The sequence below is a fragment of the Pungitius pungitius genome, chromosome 18 (assembly GCF_949316345.1).
Source record: "Pungitius pungitius chromosome 18, fPunPun2.1, whole genome shotgun sequence".
NCBI lineage: Eukaryota > Metazoa > Chordata > Actinopteri > Perciformes > Gasterosteidae > Pungitius > Pungitius pungitius.
Window position 1 is genome coordinate 11,013,180 of NC_084917.1, and position 27,508 is coordinate 11,040,687.

Genomic DNA, 27,508 nt, shown 5'->3' on the forward strand with positions numbered 1-27,508 from the left:
GATATTTCTTATAATGAACCTCAGGAGGCTTTAAAGGGCCTAGCAGGCACGGTTTTCTGGGAACAAGGAAGCAAAAACTCAAGATGCAGGTCTGGTGGGATTCTGCCATAGCAACGGCATCGCTAACTCCATTAAATGATTGTCATATGCTGCCCTCAGCCTCAGTTATTCTTGAGTCCCTTCCTCCTTAAACAGTTCCCCAGAGATTAAGACAGATTCGATCATTTCCTTTAACAATCTGATGTTATCTGGCAACACAATGCTGAGGTCTTGGTTTGCTGGAATGACACCAGGAAGTCATCTGCTTGTGAATCATGCCCTGCCTGCCTTTGGTGTGTTGTCTCACCGCTGCACTTACAGTTTGCCCGCTTTTAACAAGCTTTACAACTGCATCCTGTTTATACTGTGACATTTAAATACCTGCTCAGGGTGCACCCAGCCTCTCCTCCGAGGTGTAAGCAGGTGAGACACCTGCACTGAATACTGTGCATGACAAGAACCGTACCCGTATTTATCAGCCAGCTCCTTGGCCTGTTTCTCCTGAACCTCCCGCTGGTCGGCCAGGTCGGCCTTGTTCCCTACCAACACGATGTCTGGATTCTCACAGTAGGCATTGGCCTGTAGCTGGCCTGGAAAGGAATGAAGGAAATGTTCAAAACAACAAACCCAAGAGAAACAGAGAAGTTTATATCTTTGCACAGCTGAGTGATGTTTCCGGGGGGGAAAAAATAGTTTTTAACAGCAACAGCAGCGTAGAGGAAAACTTAAACCAAGGCTATTTCTCAACACATAACCAGCATGTGAGGTTAGAAACGTACTCATCCAGTTTCTGACATTGAGGAAGCTCTGCTGGCTAGTGAGATCAAACATCAGCAGGAATCCCATGGCGTCCCTGAAGAACGCAGTAGTCAGGCTGCGGAACCTGGAGCACACACACACACACCGGAAAAAAGAGAGAAATGAACGCTGCACAGCAGCAGGAAACCGGAGCTAAAGTGGGGCTCACTGCAGAAGGAAAATGACGACAAAATAGAAGTGGAAAGGGAATAATTGTTTGTGTCTGATATTATTGCTCAGCACCAACTAGACGGAGAGTTACAAACCTGTTGAACATAGTGTAATATACACAAGATATATGCAACAAAATATATGGTGTATATACAAATGCTGCTAAAACAATACATTGTGTACTCACATGTACATCTATCAATCAATTGAAAAAAAAAAAAACTATAAAGTGCTAATGTTGCTAATAATCAGGCTTCATTGATCCAAAACTCATCTTACAATGAGTCATCCGGCTTTTATAAGAAGATCCAACAGATCGAGGTCAGACCCCACACACATGAACACACGGGATTGACGCACACAAAGAGACGCCAATTGACACACATAGATACTTCCGTGGCTGCCACTTGGAATTAACATCACATTTTAAAAAAAGAAATCGAACGAGCAGCTCACCTCTCCTGTCCAGCTGTGTCCCACAGCTGGAGGTGAACCTTGAAGGTTTTCCCCACAGTCGTCCCATTGGGGTTGGCTGCTGTGTACATCTGAAGAGAGAGAAAGCACACTAGTGTAAATGTGTTTGTTGTCGATCCACAACAACCAGCACGGACGCATCAGTGCGCCGACTTTGCTGCTCTGTCTCCGACTTCCTGGGTTTTACAGTCAAATGAAGAAACTATTTCTAAAAACAACAACGATCGTGAATGGTCAGCACGGTGACCTTGACTGTGGTATGACTCCTGTGAGTGGCAGCCCGGGGTGTTTGTGTCCCCGCTGGGAGGCATCGTTGACACCTCGTACTTTCCCAGATGAGGCACCGTCTTCCAAAGCTGCGTTCACACCAATCACGCCCTCTGACTGCGGAGGGATTATGAAGATACTTGTACATCTGTGTCCTGTCTGGCGAGACCCGTGGTGCAGCTTGTTGTCTAAGCCGACGTGGTCGGAAAACTAGAAAGGTTCTTTACAAGTACTGTCCATACATATTGACCATTGGAGGCCTGAACAGAGCTATGACGTCGTCATGATGCTGCTCCAACTGACTGTGGGACACAATCTTTGGTCTGAATACTATAAATAACCATAATTTATATATGAATTAAAAATATCGTTGCTTCAAGTCAGCTCAAAGTAACTCATTTTTTTAAGGATTTTATGTCCCTCTGCACAAAAAGGGCCACCGAAGTACCCCAGCTTTTCAGGGTTCCCTTTTCACTACTGGTTCTCCCCGGCTCGCTTCCCTGCAGCAGGCCCAGCAATACAAGCTGGGACTGCAGTAGCGTGGTCTCTGTGCACCAGCAGAGCAGCAAGGCGGAGCGCAGACTGCAGGGTGGTGGTGGCAGCGAGAGTCACAGCTCAAGGAGTTTCTGGTGAACCTGCATGACTTCTAATGATTTGTGCGGTATTACACCAAGCGAGCCTGGGGGGGGGACCTCTGGGGCCACTCAATTGGTGACTCTGAATCGAAACTATTGATTGGCCGGGGGGCGGGGGGGGGGGGGGGGGGTACCTCGCTTCTCGTTGCTGGGATTGACTGCAGCCCCCCTCGCGACCCTCTATGCAGTATAGAAGATGACTGACTGACATGATCCCTACATCCAGCTCAGTTTACAGCAGCTGGAGGTTTTTGCTTCATTACAGCTCATCACAACTGTCAGTTCTGCTTCAAAGGCTGAAACTGGCCCACATTCATCTTCAGTCTCCATTAGAAAGCCCTTAGGAGGAGCCCCTGGCAGCAGTGAGGCACAGCTGTGGTCCTACATGTCTGTTTCTGTTTCCTCTCTTGACTTCTGAACATGGGGTGTGATGTGTGCACACACACACACACACACACACACAATAATCAACCCTGTGAGTCATCTGGAGTGATGGGATTGATGCAGCATAGTCTGTATTTCCGACTAGTGAAGACAGAATAGTGACAAAAAGTGACCAAATATCAGACTAAACAGAGCTCGGTCCACTCTGATTCAAATATCTGCATCTCACATGTTGAGATCTCCATGTATTCACCCCAATGACATTTAAGCAACAGGAGTTGCGGTTTTAGTGAAGGGCTAGAGTGGTACTCCACCCAATTATAAATTATTTTTTAATATTGATATACATCAGTAAAATACAATGTTATAATGATGTTTTTAACAGAAATATGTATAAGAGAAATGATTGTTAGTTTTAAAAAGTTCAACAGGCAAAGAAGCTTGTTTTTTTTAATCAAACAGTATTTAATTCAAATACTTTATGTTCCTGCCAATTTGAAGTTGTTTTCATGTAAAAATCTAGTGTAGACAAGACAAACATCTAATATTTAGGAACTTTAAGGTTATACATCAACTTTGGGCCTGATTTAATTGTTTTCTAGCCGGTTCCTGAAAGGTGATAAAAAACATTCAGAGCCTTGAAACCAGAGTTTGGCAAATGCACTGAACAGGTTAAGTTTTGACATATTATTTTTTATATATACAAATACTAATAAGAGTCAGAAGTTTGGACACACTTTCTCATTGAATGACAAAATGTATCCAAACCTTCTCCTTTATGATACTTTTAGTAAATTGTTTTTATCAGATTACTAGATTCCTGCAATGTTTGGTAGAATACCACAACTAAAATAACTTCCAGCTGCAGCCCAGGAAGCAATAACAACTTACCACTCTCTTTTCCCTGAAGTCGATGCCGACTGTGGTGATGAACTTAGGGTTGAACTTGTTGTCTGTGTATCGGTACAAGAAGGTGGTCTTTCCCACTCCGGAGTCCCCCAAGGCAAGGAGCTTGATAAGGTAGTCATAATCCCCTTCAGTCATAGTGATGCCTGTAATAAACCTGTGGAAGACAGAGAGTGAAGCGTATTAACATACAGAGACCCTGCAGAGAAATGCTTTAAGTTAGTTAAAGGCATCCTGGGGGCGTGAGGTCACGGGAGGTAAATAAAAATAGAAGACAAGACAAAAAGGGACACAAAAACAAACGCTGACATCCGATGCTCGAGAAGGGTTAGAGGGAATGCCGACGATTTGAAAACACACACAGCGACAGGGAAGAGATGTGTGTGAGTTGTATACTCACTGTTGAATTATGGAAGTGCGGTCAGAGGATGGCCCTATCCATAACAGGACTCTGGGAAAATGGTCAGTGTGTGGTGTGTGTGTGTGTGTGTGTGTAAGCAGTAGAAAATGAAGTATGCCTGAGCCTCCGTTAGTGGACACCGACAGAGAAAAGGAATGTTGTTTTCATGAGCTCCAGAACAAAGATAACCCATCTACGGAGTTGTAGTCCGGGGTCTGTTTGCCTCGTGGCTAAATGCGATATATTTAGAAAGAGAATCACAAGACTCTAATTCACTCAGCTGAGAGGAAGCACAAATAACAGTGGGACTTATTATAGTGAGTAACTAGGAGCTCTGATCTCCTCACAATGACCTCCCTGTACCTCTGACAGTACGGTGAGTGACACCGCTCACCTCAACAGAATGGAGCATAGAAACAACGGTGTAATTCAACAGCACTCACTCCTCATCTTTATATAGCACATTTAGTCTGGAATAAATAGACTGTTATTACAGTTCACACAGACGTCACATTATATTCTTTTTTTAGGCACATTTTACATGGATTAGTATTTTTTTCCCATATATACACACAAGAGCCATTTGAGACTTTTTACCTTCTGAACTGCATAGAGCCAATAAAGCCAAAAAGAGGGGAGTAGTGGAACCGGCCTTTAATGAACACCATTTCCCATCGAAAGTTTAACAACACCAGCTCTACAGTACCGGTGAGTGCACATCAAGAGAGGGGTGACCAGTGTAAACATTTTTACTGCTAAATCATTGAAAAAAGATTACATTGAAAGAGCTCATGTTGCAAAAAAACATCTTCATGAGAGCTGTAGCGTTTCATATGCTTTACAGTGGATTTATGAATTGTGTTAAGATCACTACACCTTCAACTTCTGATAGCCAGAGCGGGAAGAGATACAAATTCATCTTGAAATATGGACATGGAAGCGATGTGTTGCACAGGAAGTATCAAGTTGACGCAGTAGTGAGTAGTTCTTAACGTACAAACTCTACAGGTTTGTTGCCATTTATTTCAGAATGTTTTCAGGCGAATATGTTTCCTAGTACAGCAGAGGCTATCAAAATCTAGCTTGGACTGATGCAAGTTTAAAGTAGGAGCTTGTATTAAGCGGCGTAAATGACTACAACAACCCCTTTGATCTTAGCGCCACTAGCAGAATTCTTTACTCTGTGGTATAACAAGTCTTTCCCTTCATTTTTCATAAATGTTGCAAGTGGTCCAAGGCGACAATTCAGGTCGCTGTGTCACAGCCGGCTGTTCGCACAGGGGGAAAACCTACAATTCAGGTTGAAAACTAATTTCATTATTTAATTACTTATTGAAAATAAGGTTTTTTTTACATGCATTTGTTGACATCGTGAAAGCAGACATTAAAAAACTTGACACGTCTGACAAATGCATTGTCCCAACTAACAAAAACTAAAGAGCTAACACGATCTTCTCGGTGTCGAATTAATGAAGTGAAACCAGTGGCCTCCTGTGGAAGACCTCACAACTCAGGCTCCTAGCATTTTTTTTACACTCTGCCACCGCATGACAGTAACCTGAAGGGAGCTGGGGCCAATTGATCCGCAGTCATTTGTAGTGTGATCATTAGTCCTGCCGTGATTCCCAGAGCGTCGAACTGTTAAAAGCAGCTCGGTCACCCTGACAACGAAAAGAACAAATTTAAAATGAAACAAGGACGCAAATGATGAGTGTTCAGGTTCTTAGTCGCCGTGGACCATTTGATTCTGACGAGGGGATCCCCCCCCCCCAGCTTCCCACAGGGTGCAAAAACCACAACGCCACCGCGGTAAAAATGTATCCGAGGAACATCGGCCATGTGCCTCCTCCTTTGTCTTTGAATGCACCAAGGGTGTCATTACTGTGATCTACAGTGCAGCATCCACTACTGCATCCCTGAACTGTTCATCTGGAATCTACTCTGGACATAACGGATGTTAGAAATAAATAGTGCAGCCCTGCTGCTTAGAAAAGAGATGATGTTAGAGGTTTTTTTTATGAATAAACCTCACCAGCATCACTATCAGAGAATCTATCAGGAAGTTGTGTTATGTGCTTCCTCCGCTGTCATCGCTTACATCTGTGAGACGAACGAACACAGCACACAGCTGTGTGTGTTCAGATCGATGCACGAAGTCAGCAGCTACCTGAACTAACGGCCTTCTAGAGTTACGGGTTGTCTATTAGAGGCCTGCTTTGAAAAATGTATAAGTCTCCGCAAAGCGATTGCGCAATAGTGAGATTTATTTCATCAGAGAGAAACTGAACTCCACTTTTACATCTGAAGCATCAGAAATCTTAACGAGCATCTTCCCCCATGTCGGACCCTTCCTGAAGTCACTGACTGGCCGTAGAGCCTCCGTAGTTTGTACTGACTCACTCACTGGAAAAACTAGTCCTCCCAAATGTTTGTCTTTGACTTTTACACGACAGAAAGACAAACACAAGATCACAAGAAAACAAGAATAAGCGATTAGCTCGGGGGTGGGGGTGTGCTAGGCATGAGACAAAAGCAATGGAAATGATCACATTCAGAATTCCAAACAGATTACGCCAATTTCAAGAGAGTGACTCGGAAAAATGTTTTCCCCTTTTTCAGTGGCAAATATTGGAAGCACCAGGTTCAACTTTAAAAACAATTGAATTTGTCAGAAAATTGGTGCATCTCCAAGCGATGTGACTAAATATGAGGGTCACATGTGGATTACCTGTTGACAAAAGGCCTAATTTAATACAATACAAATAGATGCATGTGTTTGGTCACTCTTAAACCATCAAAGCAAGGAATCTGTAAAGGTCACGATTCATTTACTTGAATTGTTGTGTTATTTCCCATGCTGCTCTAAAACACACTAGGCTTGAGGACACACTGTCCATTCAATATGAAAAACGAGGCCTGAAAGAAGAAGTGCAGATTGTGTGAAGGATTACAGCATGTTCACAGCAATAATGTACAAATATGACTCCCATACAATATGGGAATTCAAAACCTTGGTGAGCTGGTTTCACTGCATAGTGGTTTAGATAATGAAAACCACTGCTTGCCTCGGCCATTTATTTGACTTACAGCGTGGTGTCAGTGCTTAAGCCCTTTTAGTCCATTATTTTCCAACTGTGAACAGAATCGTGTGCTTTTTGTATAAAACGCACTTCACAAATTTACTATGATTATTGTAACAATTAGTTATGAAAAAAAAGGTACAGTGGAAGGAAGATGACTATTCATTGAGTTTTTGTGAAATAGTTATATTTTAATAATTCTGGTAGAAAACCAAAGCATACACTTGAGCAAATAGCTTTTGTCCCTCATCATCCACCAATTACTGCTGATGAGAAAAGAAGGTGTTGCGTCTTTTGGGGCTCATTAAATCTTCATACATAATGCAACAAATCTATAAATAATTCATATCAGTGTAATATGCTTTTATACAAATCCAAGTATGATTACCAAATCAATTGTATTCTCCTGATGGCTCTGTATTACAGCGCACAACATCAAGTTTTGTTTTTGGGGATTTTGAGGTGAGTCTACGAACAAACGTTGTATAAAGAGATATCAACAGTTTCATTTGTAGTTGAGGCGTTTTATTAAATAATTTGGATTGCTCTGCTTTGTACAACAGAGAAAGGCCCCCAGAAAAGCTATGGATGCATGGTTTGCAAGATAGTCACAGTTCTACTGAAAGCGGCTGGCGGGAGATGCCCATGTTAATTATTGATTTGCAACGACAAGATTAATCTGCCTTAGTGAAAACGCTCATTCTTACCTTGATTCAAGGTAGTTCCCAAAAGAAGAGTAAATCTTTTTTAATCTGGTTTCAAAACACAGTGGAGCTCGCCACTCATGAAAGCCCCGTTTACAACATGTAGCTTGTCGTATTGTAAATGACGTCTATTCATTGTTGGATGATCCTTTTGAAGCATTCATCACGTTGGAAATGTTATAAACAAGTATCACATGGTTGACTTTAATTGCCAATAGTGCCGATTTGATTTCTGAATTATTTCCTTTTATATTGTTTAAAAAAAGAACAAAGCCTCAAATTAAATTAATATTTTTAAAGACAAATTTCAGTTTTGGATGGCAGTAAAACGTGTATTTCTATACTAAAAGGTCCCAGACTTGTGTAACAAATGTTACATGTAACACTGAGGGGATTCTTGTGTACAGATTGTAAGCCTCCTCAGGCAGACGTAATATTGAAAGAATGTATATTGCAGAAAATCATTTTTAATCAGAAGGATCACAACTTCAACATGCAGTTTTCTTGTGTTTCAGATAGGGTTGTTTGTGGTTTAAAAACGTTTTTTCCCCAATAATCTAATCTACAGTAAAAGGTCTGCAGACCTTTATGTCTGACCTGTTTTAAGATCTTTCTCAGACAACTGATTTGTTTTCCATCAATTCTGCTGAGGGCCTTTGCTGTTGTTAACCAATCTATTCTCCAGTCAACGATCAATAACCGCTAACATGAATGAGGATTGACCCTTGGTTGTCCAATTTGTCCAGACGGCCCTCCAGGTTCACCTCCCAGATTGTTTGAAACCTTTCAAACCCACTTAGCAAAGCACCAAAGCAAATTCGATAAGACGGAGCAGAGAGATCCCTGAATTGAACCTAAAAAGCAGCTGGATGGCCCGCTGAGCACAAAAACCTCAATTACCACGGTCCCCTCAGTCTAGTCCTTGTGAATAAATCCTCCTCTGCTTGTGCAAAAAGATGGTTTCGGCCTCCCAGACTCTAACTTCGGTCACTGGTTCTAAAAGAGGTACAGAGCCCGACTACATTCAGGAGTCCAGGTGCTCAGATAAGCTATGACACACTTGTGTAAAGTGTCAATCTATTATCCACCTGTGAGTCCTACAGGGACTTACTCAATCCCTCCTTGAATCGCACAACAGGAGGTGGGGTGAAAGGGCAGCATGGATAAAGGAACACTGCGTGACAGAAGAAGGTGGATGATGGGGTCAAATAACAGGGGTCCGAGGTGAAAGCAACACACGGCCAAGTTGTTGGTTCAATTCTTAAGTGCTCGAGTTTTTAGGGAAGAACTTGTTTTGTCATCCAACCCACACCAAGGTCCAAAGAAAACTAAAAATCCATGAAAAACATCCATGAAATGTCTCGTTGATATTTCTGCTCTTCAGAGGATGAATCCTGAAGAGTTCGATGATGATGATGATGACCCCCCCCCAGCCTTTCTTTTATGCGCCATCATGGGGCCAAAGACTTCAACAGCCTACATTCATGCAAGCAGCTCATTGAGGCTGTAAGTGATTCATTTCTTTATCTCCACTGTGAATAACTACACATACGGACCAGTGACTGAACAGAGTGTGTTTACAGTAGTGTGTTAAAAAAACCTGTGACATTTCCATCTCACCCAATATGTTGCTGCTCGTCTCTGCCCATGGTTCATTTCACACAGCAGAGATACAGCTCACAACAGGTCATAGAAGCTTTCCCATAATATCCGTCTAGTACTTCTCTGCTGCCACACAGGAGCCAAGGACTTTTACTATTGAATGGTTTCTTTGCAATTCCAAGGAATAATTGAGAACCATTCTGTGTTTCTCCTGCACATGGGGCCACCGCCAGAAACCACAAACCCAAATAGAAGTGGAAGATGTCACTGTTCGAATTGGCTCTAACGAGTAACGTTTCAACAAAATGAAGAGTATGTAATATAAAGCTCTTCCTGTCCCAAGATGTATTAACAAACGTCAGTGCATTTCCCTAAATCCAACCACATGAAAGCTGATTGGATGGGATCTGAACAGAACACTGTTACTGTGAAATTCAAACTCATTTGAAGACAAACTGCAGGTCATAAGACTAATAGCCCTGAAGTGTTAAGTTTAACCTACTTGTATTTTAGAGTGGTTTACTTCACAACTCACTGATGAACATCACAAAATCTACAGGCAGCAAGTGTGAGATAATTGTAGTAGAGGATCAAAATCCTTTATTTTTAGTAGGTGTAGGTTGTGGCTGTTATACCATGTGGTTCCAACATAGACCAAAGGAAAGAGACAGAAGCGGTGTTTCAACTGACCGTACAAAAATCAACATGACAAAGTTGGGATAGTTTTGCTGGAGAATTTTAACAACTCTATTGATCCTATCGAACTACAAGAAGGCAGAGAGCACTGTTAAGATACGCGCCTTTCTAATGGAAGACAATAGAATAGCCAGAAGGGATTATAGAATGTATTCATTTTAGTTTAACATGAAAGAGTACATGTTTATAGTAGCTTGAAAGCTGGCTTTCCTTTTGGCAGTCCCAGTTAGAAGAGTTAGGCAGTATGCACAACCATAGGCTCCAGAAACTGGCACTGCTTCATACAATGCCCCTCTTTAACAGTATTGGTCACATTTGTGTGTCAAAGTCTCCCAAGAGGAATATCTATCATCTCAACTACTCCATTTCTACTTTTTGACACATCAGTCTCCACCCTCTTCAGTGTGCCAGTCTTCATTCCTGTGTGTCTATTCTCCTCTTCCTCTGTACCCGATTCAGAGCTTATCGAGTTGGATGTCATGTGATCAGTAAGCTGACTGAGTTTGGGGTTGCATTGTTAGCCCCAGGACAGTGAAGCGTCATTATCGGGACCAGCGCCCACTCCAGTGTTTCCTGTATGCCAAAGTATAAAAAAAAAGAAAAAAAAGTGCATCACCTTCCATTGACTCTGAATGATGAGAGTTCACGTTTCTTAAACTGTTGAAAACAGTCACAGTTTTCATTAGTCGAGGTCTGGATCAAATAAAAATAGGATTACCAGTAAATACAATTCATGAACAAATTTCCTACTCAATATCAAGTATTTAGAAGCGCTAATGTTTGAAAATAAGGTATTCAAGCTACTGCTATAACATTCTAATAATAATGCCTGTTGATCTCCATAAAATTGCTGCAGCAGTAAAGCGGTTAAAGCTGACGTCGCTTTGGGGGCAAAAATCTTTTTTTCCGGCAAATGGAACCACAAACAAGACACGTTTGTGTGAATACAGAAAATGTAAACAAGTTGAACATTTACTCCATGAAGAAAACAACGCAGTTAACTTTTCCCCTGATGACTCCAACTAAAACCGGTTTTTAGATCAATTTAAATGTAGCTAATTCAAACTAATGAAAAAAAAAAAAAGTAAAAAGATTAAATGATACACTGTCCTTTTCAAGAAGGAATACACGCGTCTGTTTTCCCACCATGAAGAGACAGAGGGGAGCTATGCACCAATATGTCTCACTTGTTAAACCCAGATGCAGAGAACAGAAACAGGTGATGCAACTCAAAGCTGGAGCTTAGCGACGTTTCATGATTATCATTCACTGACAGAGCAGTTTACCCTTTTAAAACCTCTTGGCTGGGTCCAATATGGGTCTTTTAAAATAGGAGTGCTGGATGGATTTATTTTTTGCCTTTATTTAAAATTGTATATATATATAAAAAATGACATATACGCCTAGCTAGAAAAAAAATAAAATAAACCATGGCTTGTGTCTTCCAAGTGGTATCTTTTTGAATACTATCTAGTGTTTTAAGTAAGTTGAGAAGTATAGTGTGATTGAGCCTCATTTGTAGGCATTCATTAATATTACCACATGGTGCTTGATGTACTGTTTTCTTTTTAAATGGCTCATGGAGCATCACCATGTGCAATGCCTGCCATAGTCCAACATTTACCTCATAATCTCCTCTGCTATAAATCATGAAAAAGGGAAGTGATACAAGAGCATGAGAGAGTACATACTCACATTGAGTCACATCCTGTGGACCCACAGCTAATTACTGTTTTTCTACCTTGTCCTCAGTAGTTTTAGCGGTTTTAAGATAACATTGCTTCAACAAAGCTAGTGGGCTGCTTCTTCTACACAGCACAAGAGGCTTCTCTCACAGTCCAATTCAGTGTTCAGCGAAAGGAAAATATGTCCTGAAAGACAATTAAATACAAACATAAAAGTAAAACCTGACCTGAAATGAGGTACAAATTCTTATATTTATTTATTTATTGAAATATTCATTTTACACTTGAGCGAGTCTTCTTAGTATTAGTTCTGGTGAGATGACCTTTAGAAAGTTAAAGTTTCTAAAAGAAAGATAAGGTGAAGTAGTGTCTAAGCAGAGGATGAGGTCACTTGCACTCGGTGTGTGTTGCTATCCGAGCTTCTCCCTTCTTTGTTGACATAGCCATGCATGCTTCTTCTTATGTTAGTGCACGTGAGCGCGCCCAACCGGCCACCGCTCTGATCAGCGTTTGAACGTCTGCAGCATCCACGGTTAGCACCGTTCACAACGCTAGATACAGTTGGGGAGTATTTATGGCCAGATGTTGTTTTTGAGGTTGACTCAAAACAAACATTGATTGAAGGAACGTTTACGCTGCAGGTACCGTAACAATATCATGGCTCACGATAAGTCATCTGAACTTGTTGGCAGAATACACTCTTTGTGGAAACTCTGCATTTAAACCACTTTAGCGGATGTAGAACACAAAGGGTTAATAAGCATATGTTTGATCATCATATCATATTTTTTATTGATCAATACATTTTGGCTGCCTAAAATGATATTGATTTAGCATTAGGTTAAACAGCTCCTTGTTTCAGATGACCCAAAACAACTCGGACAAAATGGATAAATAACAGCAACTAGAAGTCAAACTGGTTTTCTAAACACCACGTTGGTCAGAAACAACTTTAACAGCTGTTGATGCTTTCCTTCAGACCATCCCCACGATCATGAGACTGAGCATGAGATAAGAGTCATGACCAGAATTCAGATGACAAGCGGCCTGGACGATGCAGCCGAGCGCAACAACACGGAAACGGTGATCAACTTGTAGAGAAAGATGTAATCACATTCAACAGCTACGGATGTGCTGTCGCAAGCCTTCTAAAGTCAGGAAACACATCTGACGTGTCCTCGACAAACTGGTTAAACAAACCCCGCTCCTCACCTCTCAGTGGCTCCTTAGATGATTCCACAGTGTGAGATCCTGAGGGAGATACGAGCCGTCCAGAGCAGTGGACCAGCAACCCTGCATCAACACCCACTGACCTACCGACCGGCTGACTTACTGACGGGCTGACGGAGGGAAAGGCTGGCTGGGAGGCTGGATCACCGGATGACTGCTGTTCAGCTGAAGGCAGAGAGCCACTCCCCTCGTGCACCAGCTGACTCGCTGGAGGGTTAGATGGATGACTGGTCCAATGACTGTGCCTGGCTGCCCGTCTTTGTGCTTAACCTGGACTGAATCCTTATTAAAATCAATTAAAGATCGACCAACTGACAAAGATTACAAATACTTGTATAATTTTGGCTGACTAAATGATTTACAGACTATGGGATCAAAAATTGGACAAACTGCCTGAATAACCAGTGTCTGTTATGCTACTAACTAGCATAACGGACCATTGAAGCGACTAATGGTTCATCCCATTAACTAAATTATTTGTCGACCAAGCAGCGGAGCAGATGACCGACTTGACAGATGCAGTTTTGAGGCTTCTCTCTTTCTGCTACTCCTCCTTCCTTTTGTCATATATTCTGCTTCCCTCTCCCTGTTCCTCTGTGTAATCAAAGGGTGGGGCCCGGCTACAGTATGCAAGTTCTGGACACACACACACACACCTTTCAATACAGCCTCAAATCATGCTTGAGGAAACTGTATGTGTGTGGTATTTAGGTATGGGAGCCCGGGTTAAGTTTATAAGAGATTATAGTTCCTAAAGAAAGGCCAAACAAAACTATGTATTCTGTATGTAATAAAAGAATTTGTGGAATGGATGGTGAGCCAAAAATAATGTGTATAATGCGAGTTATCAATTGGTACATGTGGGCGGAGTTGCATGTAGGTGGGGCTGCATGTAGGTGGGGGCTGTATATGATGCTTTGATAGCATTGCCATTAAAAATAAACATTCTTTGAAATCCAAACTAATGTTGCGTTATCTGGATAATTTTACTGAATAGTTTTGGTCAATATAATATATTGATATACACAAAAATAAGAATTATTACTGATCATGTACCATTTTTATGAAGGTTGGCTATTTACTTATTGTGTCAAAGTTGTTTTAGGATGCAATGCTTATCTTTTTTAGTTCTTGTGCATTTTTCATTTAACAAATAAAAGCCAAAACAGTTCTTTGGCTATTTAGTAGAGGTAATTCGGCTTCATTAGAAACATCGATCACTCAAAGGGACGCTATTACAAGGAGGCACCAGCAAAGGTCAGGGAAAAAGGACGAGAGAGTACAGACAGAAGATACAACTCTGTCTCCTTCTCTTTCTTTAAATGTTGACATATAGACAAGGGAAACTGAGTTATGGGCTTTTGACATTACAGAGTGCGGCGTTATCTATGGGGCGTCTGAACAAGGCAGCCCCCACAATAGGAAATGTTTGCCTTAATTTCATTACAATTAATTGATTTTGGTGGATAAAGTCACTCGTTTATATATAAAAATACAAATCAAGAACATAACATGAAGTGGGAGTTTGTGCAGTGGTTTAAAAAGCTTAAAAAATGAATGAGGTAATGTCTCCTGTCCCCTCTCAGCTTGGAATCTATACGTGTCCAGGCAATGAAGCATCATGCAGCTCATGTTGGTGACCTTTAGGCCTCTAAAGGCCACCTCACCACAACGGTAAAACATCACTGAAACACTGACAGAGGGAGACAACACTCAGTAATAACTGAAGCAATGACATTCGCTGCCCCATGTCCTTCTCCAGATTTCCTGTCCATGAAAATTACAAACAGGATTGGTGACAAGGCGCAGCTCTGGCGAAGGCCGACCCCACCACCGGAAACGTCTCCGACTTGCTGCCAAGCACCTGAACACAGCGCTCGCTTTGAGCGTACAGGGATTGGCCTCAAGCAGTGACCCCATCACCCGGTACTCCCCCAGCACCTCCCACATTATGCCTCGGGGGAGCCGGTCATACGCCTTCTCCAGGTCCACAAAACACATGTAGACGGGATGTGCAAACTCACAGGCCCCCCTTCATGATCCTAGACTTTACCAGGGAGGCAGAGTAGTGTGATACCCCTGTAATTGGTACACACTCTCAGGTCCCACTATTTTGGAGACTTCCAGGCAAGGTTGAAGAGGCAACCCCCCAACACCCATTGCTTTCAGCATCTCATCAATCCTGATGGGGGCTTTGCCACTGCAGAGTTGTTTGACTACCTAAGTGAACTCCACCAGGCAAATTGACGAGGATCCCTCCTCCGCCTCCAGCTCTGCTTCCACCGAAGAGGCGATGGTTGGATTCAGGAGTTCCACAAATTTCTATTTAATCTTGTAACTTAAATTAAAATGTTTGCATAAGTAAAAAGCACCATTCAGTCAAACCGCAGCAGACTACTCTGGGTGAATATTGCGGCGGCGGGCACAGTGAGATGTTGCATTTCATTGTGTTCCACATGTTTTTTTTAATAGGGAAATAGAGCATAGAGTGCATGCAGAGGCAAGAAAGGCCACTGGACCAGACCATGGATTTACTGAGACAACACAACCACTCACATCCCTGAGATTAAAATGCATTCTTCTATATTGCTGAATCCCTCATTGAGACATCGCACATGCATGTGTGCGTCTTTCCTACCATCAAAGCACCAGACTACCCCCTCCCCGCGGCAGTAGCAGAGATGCTTTAAAACATTTACCATCCCTCATCTCCCATCGGCTGAATGCGAAAAGAGCAACCCAGTCCAAACCAGTCTGTCTCGACTTTGACATTAAGCGCAAACGTGTCCGGGACAGCAACTCCCAGTGAACCAGAGAGACGTTTTTAAAAATGAATTGATTCAACGCGTTGGACAGCTCTGTCTCATATAGAAGGACCACATGAACGGAGTTCACCGAAAGCTTTAACGCTCATAACAAGGACAGATTGTTTTCTGTGGAAGTGAAGGGACCTCAGAGCCAAGGAAGCAAAGCATTTGGAAAAACTAAGGAATACTGTAAGGTATAAAGATTTTGTGCAAATGGATTTAAAGCGTGCCAAGAAGCAGTCGTTTCAGGATCCAAAAGAACTATGCAAACTCACACTGGCGCCGAAAGGGGAAAACAATGAGTCGGTCACGCATTTTTCATTACAACGCTGCTAAAGACACTAAATGAATGTCCTCCCTTATATAAAACGATTAACTCAGGAACCTACACTCAGCACATCACAACAACAGAGTCTTTCTCCTCAGAGTTTGAAGGCATGTAAGCAAAAGGTCACCAGTTCAAATCCCAGTGTGAAGACAAAGCTGCTTCCTTAGAAACAGGATCAACTGTATCTAGAAAACATCAACTTAACATTACACAGGCAAAGACCCTCAGATTCCACGGTTATTACAATGTACAGTGTGTGTACTGGTGTTGTACATATTGATGAAAGGTGCCTCATTCCCACGGAGTGACTGGATTTTTTATTTATTTTGAGATCAAAATGTATTTTATATCAGAGACTTTGGATGTGATGCTAATGTGTCATTAAACATTCAAGTCAGAAATTCTAGGTGATACCCAGGTGATTCATAGCCATGCTGGCTAATGGTAGTGATGGTTGGTTAGTCACCAACTATGGTCAGGAATGAAATACCTCAACTACTCAAAGTATTGCCATGAAAAGATCAAGATCTACAAGACGAGCAGTTTGAGAACTTAAATGTTTCTGCAAATAGAGGTGAAGATATGAAATAAAGAAGGCCATCTTGATGCTAAAGAAACTTGTTTATATCACCTCTGGAATTTAAAATCCCCTCAGTGCGTCTCACCTGCCTCTTACAAACATGTATTAACGCTTTGCGACCACAGTGTTGTTTTCTTCACGCACAAAGGAGGCCATTATTGCCCGACTGCCGATCAGCATGTCACAATGCCACACTCGTCGCAGGCCGCACTGATGCTGACCAGTCAGCAGAAATGGCAGTCGGCGATGTAATGACCAGCTCCTGTTTCAGATTAACAGCGCAGGTCTAGGAAACAGCAAACCGGTTAGTGGAGACGGATGGAAGAATGTTTATTGAGTCCGTACATGGGTATAATCTCAGAAACCGAGTGACTATGAATGAACTAAAATTATTCATGGGAGCTGAATTGGAAGTTACAATTAAAAAAGATTTTTAAAGGAAATAGAAACCTGCGAAAAAAAAGTTGAAGAAAATAATGACTTCAAATACAGCCCCAGAGGCACCTTTAACAGAAGTGTTTCATGTTTACAGGGATGTGTGAGAACACAAGCAGCACCGACTGACAGCTAGCCAACATTGAGGAGAGATTTGCTGATGTGTTATTAAAATCAAATCTGCATCATTCATTGGCATCACATAATCAGTTCAAAAGAAATAAGAAGGAGAACAGACAGATGATGAAGAGAACAGCTGACCACAAGGCAGCATATTAAACATGTTTGACTCTCCAGCGTGTGTGAAAACTTTTTGTATCATTTCTCACAGGGAGAGAGAAGCCACTGACGTATTATGAAGTTGCGTCAACTGGAGCTCATTGTAAGTGTCACGAGTCTCCAAATGAGGGGGAGGAGGAGAAAACAACACCGCCACGGAAGAGTGGAGACGAGGTGGAGAATGGAAGGAGGACGACGGCAAGGAGGGTAAGGAAGGAAAGGAGAGGGAAGAGGCAAGAAAGCAGGGCAATTAAATGAAAGAAAGAGGGAGGAGGAAAGAACAAACAGGAGGAGGACAGAATAAAAAGGGGAAAAAAATGAAGGATGCCAAAGATGTAAAAAGGAAAAACAGGGGGACTGCGTGCTCGGACAGAACACAAAGACGATGTAAAAAGGAGGTGTGATTATATACAAAGGCCATGTGAAGACATGATTAAGCGCAAAGTCCACTCAAGGGTTTATCTTCTGAAATTTGCCTCATGCTCTGTGTAAACACGGGAGGACAAAAGATTATGAAAGAAGAGAGAAAATTGGCTCAAAAGGGAGGATGTAATTAAGCAGTATTCAACAAAAAATAGCTCCACATACTATTAAAATTCAAGACAAACAACTTTTTTAACCCAAATTCCAGGCTCTCGTTAAAACCTCTCTAGTAAACAGAGAAGGAGATCCAGGACCTCAATACAAAGCAGAGGAAGGAGTGGGCAGACACCAACCCTACAGAAACCGTTACGGTGCCGTGTAACGTTGGTTCTGCCAAGTTCTGTTACTGGAGGACAAAATGAGGCCAGATTTAAGAAGGGTCATTTCACGCCAATTGTGTGAGGTGAGCAATCTACGAGGGTCAGCTCAATACTCGCTCTGACCGGACACCTCTGCACCTTGTTCGCTCGACTGCAGCTCCTCCTCAATGTTATTTCTCCCACCTGGGCTTTTTCTATTTTGACAAATCCAAATATGTGTTGTGAAAAAAAGGCCTGTTGGAGGAGTAGTAGGAGAAAGAAAAGAAGGGTGGGGGTTACAGAAGAGGAGTGAACAGAAGAAAAAAAAAAACACACACAACGTATGACGAGAGCAAATGGAAGCGTGTAGAGAGAGGACCAGGGTGCCGAGGGGTGACGCTGATAATACCAATCAAGCTATGAACTCAGGATGTAGCGGCTTTAACAGATGGAGAGGTGCTTATGCGAAGTAGCTACGGAGAATTAACAACTGAATGTGCAGATTCCTTTAGCTTTACAGAGAATTAGAGTTTCAGCTCATCGGTTGGCCTTCCAGCTGCTGCTTTGCTGTTTTCATCCACTCTCTGCGGGCCATTTTCAGCAACAGAAACAGGGCAGTTTCCAGAGAAAAAGCTGTGAAACCCCACTGTGCACTACAGGCTCAGCACCAAACAGCAGTCACAGTCCACATGCGCATTTATAGCAGCTAATGAGACATCTTCCTCAGCAGATGGTAGGGACCAACACAGAGCTAAAACAGAGTAACCATTTTACTTACTTACAAATTCATCGTTTCAATTTTAAGGTTGATAATATGTTCCTGGATTTCTTTAAAACTGTAAAAATTGTACGTTTTATGGTCGCTCAAGATCAGTAAAACTGCATAAAAAACACAGCATTATTATATAATTCTCAATTCCACATCCAGCCAACAGAGCAACGTTCTCATCAAATAATAATAAATAATAAAATAACATTGGGTTTCCCAAAAGAAAATGTCATTTTAGACATGAGAGTTTGTTAAAGCTGTGATGCTTAATAAAAAAGAAAATACACTACAGTCTAAAATTGAGGTTTGGACTTAGTTTGATAAACAAACGCGCTCATTACAACGATTTAAACCACGTCTCAATAGGACACCGAAGATGTAAAGACCGAGAGCCAACACCTCTTCTTCCTCCTCCTCCTCCTCAGAGAGCGCAGTGGGAGGGATGGCAGCAGCTGATGTGGCATCGTGACCAGTAACTCTTTGCACTTGGAAAACAAGTCCTCCTCTCCTCCTCCTCCTCCTAATTTGCGCTCCTTTCCTCATCATAGCTCCTTCTGCTTCAGTCACCAGGCAACTAGCCTTTCCTCCCTCTCTACTTTCTGTCTTCAGATCTCATCCAAGTCACACCCCATTCTCTTAAGCATTAAACCTTCCTCCTTCCTTCCTTGCTATGTTTTACAAAAAATACTGAACACGCCGATATTAATACCGATGGTCAACGTGTTTGATTTGATTTTCCAGTATGAGCAATCATATTCGTATGGTTTCGTTTAATAAATTCATGGATGTATTGTATAGGGTATTTTAAAGAAAGTAATTAACATCCTCTCGAGTCATTAAAATATTCACAAAATAAAAAAAAATGTTGAAATCTAGATTTCAGTGATACATCAAACTGCATACTGGGATAAAAGATGGGGTCTCCCAACTAAACCTGTGGCATTTACAATATATTTGACTTTTTATTAGCAAACTCAACTTACTCTCTGCCTCCCTTTTCCTCGTCCGCCACGTCTCTTCAGATCTCATTTGGCTCCCTCCTCTCTCCTGCCGTTTCTCTCTCCTTCTCTCTCTCTCTCTCTCTCTCTACTCCACAGCTACGCTCGCTTTTAAACTAGCAGGGTTTTCCCTTGAAGCCTCCCCAAAGCTGAACGCTGCAGGGACGTCTGACGTACATCAACCAAAGTGCTCACAGCGAGAGATGGAAGACGGGGGATCCACGCGAGCAATATAAAGAAACTCAAAGCGGACGAAGGATCAGGCCATATTGTGAAAGTCTTTTTCCGGGGAGTTTCTTGTCGGAATACAAAGACAATTCCAGATTCATTTACGGAGACATAAAACTACTAATTGCTCTGAAGAGGATTGATTCATGGGGCAGGAATGAAAACGCATATCGACATTCTTCTCTTCCGCCTGTATTTGATTAGAAAACAAAAGTCAAGTATTATTAAGTAAATAGGAATTTTATTTGACATTATGGTCACACATGACCGTGTGCGCGGTTGAACTCCGTAAATTAAGAAAATGTATGGCATCAAATCACATACCTGTATTACCAACGTATTATTTCTGGTTTGTGTTTTATCCAACATATGAGTATCTATTTCAACCTCAAAAAACACATTCGCACATCAGAGAAGATCCAACATTAGAGGGGAAAACAAAACACACACACACACACACACACACACACACACCAGCGTGGCATGCTTGTGAATACACTTCTTTCACTGCTGCTGGTTACATTCATTATTAATAAGATGCAATTACTTTATAATTTGCTGCTTCCTTTTGCAGCACAGACAAAGTGAATGAAAAACGTATCAATAAGTCATGCTCGGTTTCGGTGCATGTGTTACGCATCAATAATCTATCCTTATTTCCCTTTCCTGATGAACAACTAACGCCTAAAGACCTGAAGCAAAGCGGAAACAACACACAAAAAGGTCTCCGATTAATTTACTGACAATCCACCAGTTTATCAACACAAATATATATGACTTGTGATGTAAAGCAATGTTCTTCTTAAATACTAAAACAGAAATGTTGTTTTCTCCCACAGGGTGGCAAGGAACAGATAAAGAAAAAATATATATATGAGGTACATATAGTGAGGTACTAAATCATAAAATGTCATGGAAGCGGCGTAATAGTAATCTGACCATGCCTGACTTCTGCCTGTCAAAGTGGAGCGAGTGATTTAGAGATTCCAAAAGAAATACATCCATATATATTGTGCAGCACAACCTAAATGTCGGGGTTTCCCCCAGAAACCAGAGGACATTACAAAAGCTGCACTGAGGTGCCCTTAGCTGTGCGTACCAGCCTGTTCGATGCAACGATATTAGAAAAGAAATCTGTCAAAGCTGGTTACAGAAAGCCAGACGAGAGACGGAGACATGTTCGTCTAGTGAATGCCAGAGGAGCAAGTCTTCGTGTGAGAGATGGAACAGGTGGGAATAAAGACCGCACAGAAAAGGGCTGATAAGAAAGAACAAACGATGGATGAGAGAAAGAGACAAACAACTACAGATTGCGTTCAGTCCCGTGGGTTTCCTTGGCAGTGACATATAGATCTCATCGCTTTTCATTTTATTAATTCATGGTCCCATGGTGATCAGCTCTGTGGTCCTCAGGTTGATCAGAAGCTTTCATCCTCACATCACAAATCTATGAATGTTCTTAGTTTCATACTCACATGTTTTACATGCAAACAAAAGTATATTTCAGTGTGACCGGCTCCATTACCTTAATAATTATTTTTTGTTTTACCAAAATCGAATCGTCTCATAATAAAGCAGGAATGATGTACTCTGTATAACACAAGTTTATAAATTATACACAATCTTTGCTCTGAAAATTGCTCTCTTTGTGTGTGTTTGTGAAAATGGCCAGTGGAGAGCAGTGAGTGAATGAAAACATTAAAGCAGCAGCTGTAAGGCTAAACAATGAGCCGAAACTCTATAAACTCTCTGTAAAGCTAATGGAATCTGCAGATTCAGCTGTTATTTCTCCGTGGCTTCTTTTTCTAATAACATGATATATTTTGCCCAAAAAGTACTTCAACTTTGTTGTTTATTATAATTTAAAGACTCCTCCTCGACCCGATCAAAAGGGAGGGACAGTTTGTTATTCCGTTACGGCTGATTTGGCTTTCAGAGAGTGCGGCATAAGGAATGTCCCTCTATCTTAAAATGGAGAGTGCCTGTGCTGTATATATAAATCGGCAGTAGCCTCCACCATTAAAGCAGCACTACACTGCAAGCTCCCCAGTTCCCCATCATAACAAGTAGTAATCCCGGTATTTATGAGTGAGCATAAAAGGTGCAGCGGATTTGAGGAAATGTACTGCTGAGCTAATTTACTGTCCAGAAGAACCGCCTGCATTATTGATCCCACACGAGACGCATTTCAGATCGCTCCCTTTCAAATGGTTCCGTTTCTCAGTCACAACCTTTTTGTCGTGGCAAACCTTTAGGGGTATATTTTTTTTACCAAATAGGATTAGAGCCCGAATGAGAAATGGGTCACCATGAGGTAATTCAGCTTCTCGTCAATGCATCGATACGTTTGTACTGCAAAGATGTTCAGTTTTCATGCCAGAGTAATGTGCAAGTCCCCAAAGTATCAACCCCAAAAATCCCCTTTAGGTCAGAGTCGTGCGGGACTCAAAGATTCTGAGGTGCCGTCATACTTGCGTTTATGCAAGTGTGGAAAACCATCCCAGACGTAGTAGTGGCTTCACACTAGAAGGACAATCCTGCCGGCCCGCCTCAAAAGGGACAGCCCTCTGCCGAATAAGCTCTTCCAAAGTTTTTGCCGACTTCAGGGAGGATACCCTTCACTTTACCAGCCCCGAGGAGCTGAAACATTTATTTCCCAGACACAAACTGTGCGACTTCCAACCTCCTCATCGTCCGAGTGTACCAGGCCGCTGAACCAATTGACGCTCTGGAGGTTTACTGAGAAAGGTGGCAGCGTCTGTCACGACAGTGAGCACAACGCAGAGATTCGCCAACACGCCCCCACACAGGTGAACTCGCCCGCCGGCTCGGCCTCCCGGTGCATCCGTCACTGTGCAGCCGGGCACTTTAATCATGGTCTCATATGTGAGCTTGTGGTATTTGTACATTCGGGATCAAGTTGGCTCCAGAGTTGAACACCTTTTGTGTTGAACTTACCGCGTTATTCTGTATCTGTACGGTTGTCTTCACAATCCCCCCCCCCCCCGCCTCTCTCCCGCTCTCTTTCTCGGCTGTGATTAATCCAAACGGACTGGGTGAACCGAGCGAGACACCCGTTAACGTTAACCTGAATGTGTCACACCGTCCCACGACTGGAACCACTAGAGGGAGTTTAAAAGTCCACGGGGTGATCGGACATTGTTTATTTGAACACTGAGCAGGTCCAAAGCAGCATTTTCTCTTGGCACCATTTTGGTCTCCTCAAACTAATGAGACAAATAGAAGGCTTTTAAGGTCATGAATACGACGAGTCTCTGACGGTGTCGCTCGGCTGCTTAGCGGTGTGCAGGTGGCGTACAGCAAGTTTATCCGAGCTTTTCACGCGAAATGCTGCTGAGAGCACTGGGAAGGAACCAAAAACAGAAATGTTGAAGTCGGGAAACCAGAAATAATGACTCCGAGGACGCCATCGGTCCGCGTAGAGCTGAGGGGAACTGCAGCACAGCAGATGGCCCATGTGGACTCATCACAACAAGCGGCTCCTTTCACTTTCAAAGTCATGTGATCTATTATTGAAAAATATTGATTACAGCCGCTTTAGTGTCACTTGAAAATGCCAGACATAAATGATTGCTTTTGAGAATCACCATCTCCAGTGGACTTGTTGCAGTCTGGTTCTTTGGCTCCGACCAGTTGGCAAGCTTCAAAACAGATTATTGCTGCCAAGCAACATTGCGATCACTAATTCTCAAATTCTGCTGACAGCAGGGAAGCCCACACGCACCCACACGCACGCACACGCACGCACCCACACGCACGCACACACACTGGACCTGGTGTTGCTGCAGTCAGGTTCCTCGCTATCAGGTGGCAAATCTTATCTATGCATTAATCATCGTAGAAAGGCTGAATCCTGCTGTTCTTAGTCAATACACCACAGGTGGGTGGAGATGGGGGGGGTACGAGGTGGTGACGGAGACAGAGAAAGACAGTGAGGGAGAAGAAAAGGGCACGTTGGATAGGGAGAGCCGTCCCAGAGTGAAAAGGTCACAGAGAGTCAGCGAGGCAACACACCCAAGCTGGAGCCTCGCCGGCTTTAACTCGCTCTGGATGAGCCTATGAAAGTACAACTGGATTTTCAAACATCACCATGGAGACCACCGATGCGGCTCCTGAAAGTGACGCGACAACGGCACAAAAGGCCTAAGGGAACGAGCATGTGCAAATAGACTTGGCCACACTCGAGGGTTATCGTTTTCACGGTCGCATTGCTATTGTTCAGTGGCCCTCTGCAGGGAGACGAGGAGGCAAACCCAGCATTGGGAGGGCGGGGGGGGGGGGGGGGGGGGGCTAACAAAACCGGAGGGGTTTTCACTCTAGATGTAGAGAACTTAGTTGCTTGCATCTTTTGTTTAGTTTACTGCGTCTGAGTGTAGTTGAGGATGCTTATATTAGACTTCTCCACGTGAGGCGTTTCTATTGAACATAAATCACTTCATTCATTCATGGCATTTATTCACAGATGAGAGCTGCAGGCTCACAAATTGACTTTTATCTGCTGGAGTATTTCCCTACAGTCTGTTTGTAGGCTTCTCTTATCGAGTTCTTGAACAATGAGGTGGAGTTTTTCTTCTCTATTAATACAAGGAGGAAAAGCCGATTCTGCTGCTCCAGACGTCACAGATAGGATACAAAGAGTCCCTGTGGCTTGGCTTTTGAGACAAAAATCATTGGGGACCAGTGTAGGGTGACATGGAGAAGTAGAGTAAGAAAAATAGAAAAAGACTTTCATGACATTTCATCCAATGAATAAAACCCCACGAGCCAAATGTAATATGTCATTTTCATTACGAGTCCGTCAGCAAGGAACCAACGTGGATTTATCCCGAAGACGTGAAACAATAAAGCTGCCAGCGGCTAAAGGGACGCAGAGTCAACAAACACTGGGAGTCTGCCTATGGGACGCAGAGCGATACCGGCTCCTGTCACACACAGTGTCTCCGACATGAAATCTCTCATTCAGAGAAACACCAGGACCAGCACTTCGCATTGAGGTTAAAAAAAATACAGACGAATGGAGACAAGTTGTGTTGTTGAATTTGTGACAGACACTGGAAAACTGTTGATTTGTGAACCAAATCAATGTACATTATTTCAACAATGCACCTGTAGGGTGCAAACTACTTGGTTGGTCCCTCACACCACTGTTGCATGGATGTATAGTGTAGATGGGATTTTTAATCTTATGATCAAATAATGAAGCCTGTGACCTTGGCAGAAGAGGAAAACCGACAAGCTGTAGTCACGAATCAACTCAAAGGTGCATTCAAACGAACCAAAAGGGACCTTTAAAAAATGTCTATCATTATTGTTGTTATTTTTTTTAAATAGACATCAGCTTAACCTTGCTGCTTGTACAATATGGTGCCCCTTAAGCATGGACACTGGAGTACAACTTTACAAAATTACGCCAGTCAGTTCACCACGGACCGACTGTGACTCACTGACTCACTTGTATTCAGACGCAATCTAGGGATGGTTCATGCTTTCATTAATTAAGGTACATTTTTAAAATTTCATGTACATTTGTTTGCAGATAAACAGGGTTTAAATGGTGGTAAAGGATATTATTAATGCGGCCTATTACATTCCACTGTAATCCAAATACAGGTACTTCTGTGATGTGAAAGGTGTAAATGACTATACTCGGAAAGTTGGAAACGAAAACCAACTGCCTTATGACAGTGTGTATCAGTAAAATAAGTTTACCATATTTAACCTAAAAGTTTAGATGGGATGTACGCTTACATAGAACGTATACGTTCCCTCTCCAGGAAGAGGGCCCGCAAGTAAATGTAAATGTAGGCCAGGAGATAAGACGAGACTTTGCATAGTATGCTTTTGTGTAACTTGAAACTTCTGTACACGTTAAAAGAAGAGGACGGAGCGATGATGTACACCTTTGAACAAACCCCGAGACAGTTAAACTTAATAAATCAGACACCAGCATCTTTTATCCAATTAGAGGCAACCGTGTAAGTAAAAAGAAAAAGGTAAACAAAGACTCCCAAGATGCATTCCAGTGGTGAGGCAAACATTAATTGGGATTATTTCTGAAACTTCGGCACATGCAGGTAGTGGACTACTTGTGGCACCACCTTTTCCCACCTGAGCCCGGCCCACTTAATACCCACAGAAACCCATCAAGAGGTGCTGAGGTCCAACACTGACAAAAGGCCTGGCTCACAGCCGGTTCACCCCAGAAGGTGAGGTCTCAGGACCAGTCGAGTGCTTGCAAACCAGGCACCGAGCTGTCTGCGTCTACAAGGGCATGTGGAAGCAGGGGAACTACACACACACACACACACACACACACACACACACACACACACACACAAAAAATACTATTGCCACAGAGTTGGATGCACACATGCTGTGCGCTACAGCATCCAGGCCTGCTTTAGGATTCTCCTTCACTGGAAGTAAGACCAAAAGTAAACACCGGGTGTCCTCGACGCACCATTTCTTACAAAGCCTTCTTAGCAGGTGAATCCCCGTGACGCGCACGGGAACACAAACACGCACGTGCGTGCACACCCACGCAGAAGACCGCGACCCCACACGCACTAACCCACCCACACGAATCGACCTGGGCAGCACAGAGGTGCGGCGCTTTGCATGTGCCGATAAGGCACCGCGGGTTCGGAGGAGGCTGCAGACACTTGGCTCCTCGGCTGATGCTCCAGCAGCCCTGCGCCGGGCTATGACTCATACCGCCTGCCTTCTACCGATGCTGGAGACGACAACACGGAAACGCACCGGTGAACAACCGGCATTTGCGTCGTGCACGACCAGAGTCGGAAAAGAGGTTACCTGGATACAAGTCCTTCCGCTTCTGTTTGGCACTTACCTTTCTTTGTCGTTATCGAAACAAACTCAGATCCTCCTCGCAGGTGTCTGCTGCTGCTGCCTGGCCAGTTCGTCTCGTCCTCCTCCTCCTCCGAGACGTCGCATGTCTCCAACGGTCCTGGTGGAGAGGAGGGGGGGTGGGGGGGATCCGCGCACCGGAGCGGCTCGGTGTGACGGTCCGGCGGAGCGTTTGGTGGGGTGCAGCCTGTGGAGCGCTCGAGCGTACCTCAGAGAGTGCAGCGAGTTTGATGGATGTCGCTCGGCTTCCTCGATGGGTGGAGGGTTGACGCTGCTGCCGCATTCGGGGACTCCTCGGAAACTTGGCTTTCTCAGTTGTGGGGCGAGCAGGCTTTTGTTTTTCAGCACTGGGTGGTGTTGTTTGTTATTGCTACATTCGTTTTTCTTTTTGACATTTATTAGT

The 27,508-nt window shown here is 43.0% G+C and overlaps 1 protein-coding gene across 4 annotated transcripts in view; it reads right to left on the reverse strand.

The window, feature by feature from the left end:
- The window catches only part of LOC119226911 (ras-related protein Rab-27B-like), a 32,192-nt gene extending 4,807 nt beyond the window's left edge, over positions 1–27,385 (reverse strand). Inside the window, exons 1-5 of one of the 4 annotated variants that reach the window (XM_037485295.2) lie at positions 27,089–27,385; positions 3,660–3,831; positions 1,465–1,553; positions 819–922; positions 506–629 (exon numbers count right to left, since the gene is read on the reverse strand). In XM_037485295.2, coding sequence (XP_037341192.1) covers positions 506–629; positions 819–922; positions 1,465–1,553; positions 3,660–3,812 — 470 coding nt within the window. In that variant the 5' untranslated portion in view covers positions 3,813–3,831; positions 27,089–27,385. Of the gene's footprint in view, positions 1–505; positions 630–818; positions 923–1,464; positions 1,554–3,659; positions 3,832–4,074; positions 4,161–13,053; positions 13,186–19,974; positions 20,052–27,088 lie in introns of those variants that run through there. The other 3 variants (XM_037485296.2, XM_037485297.2, XM_037485298.2) reach the window with 3 other exon arrangements.
- Positions 27,386–27,508: the final 123 nt, after the last annotated feature.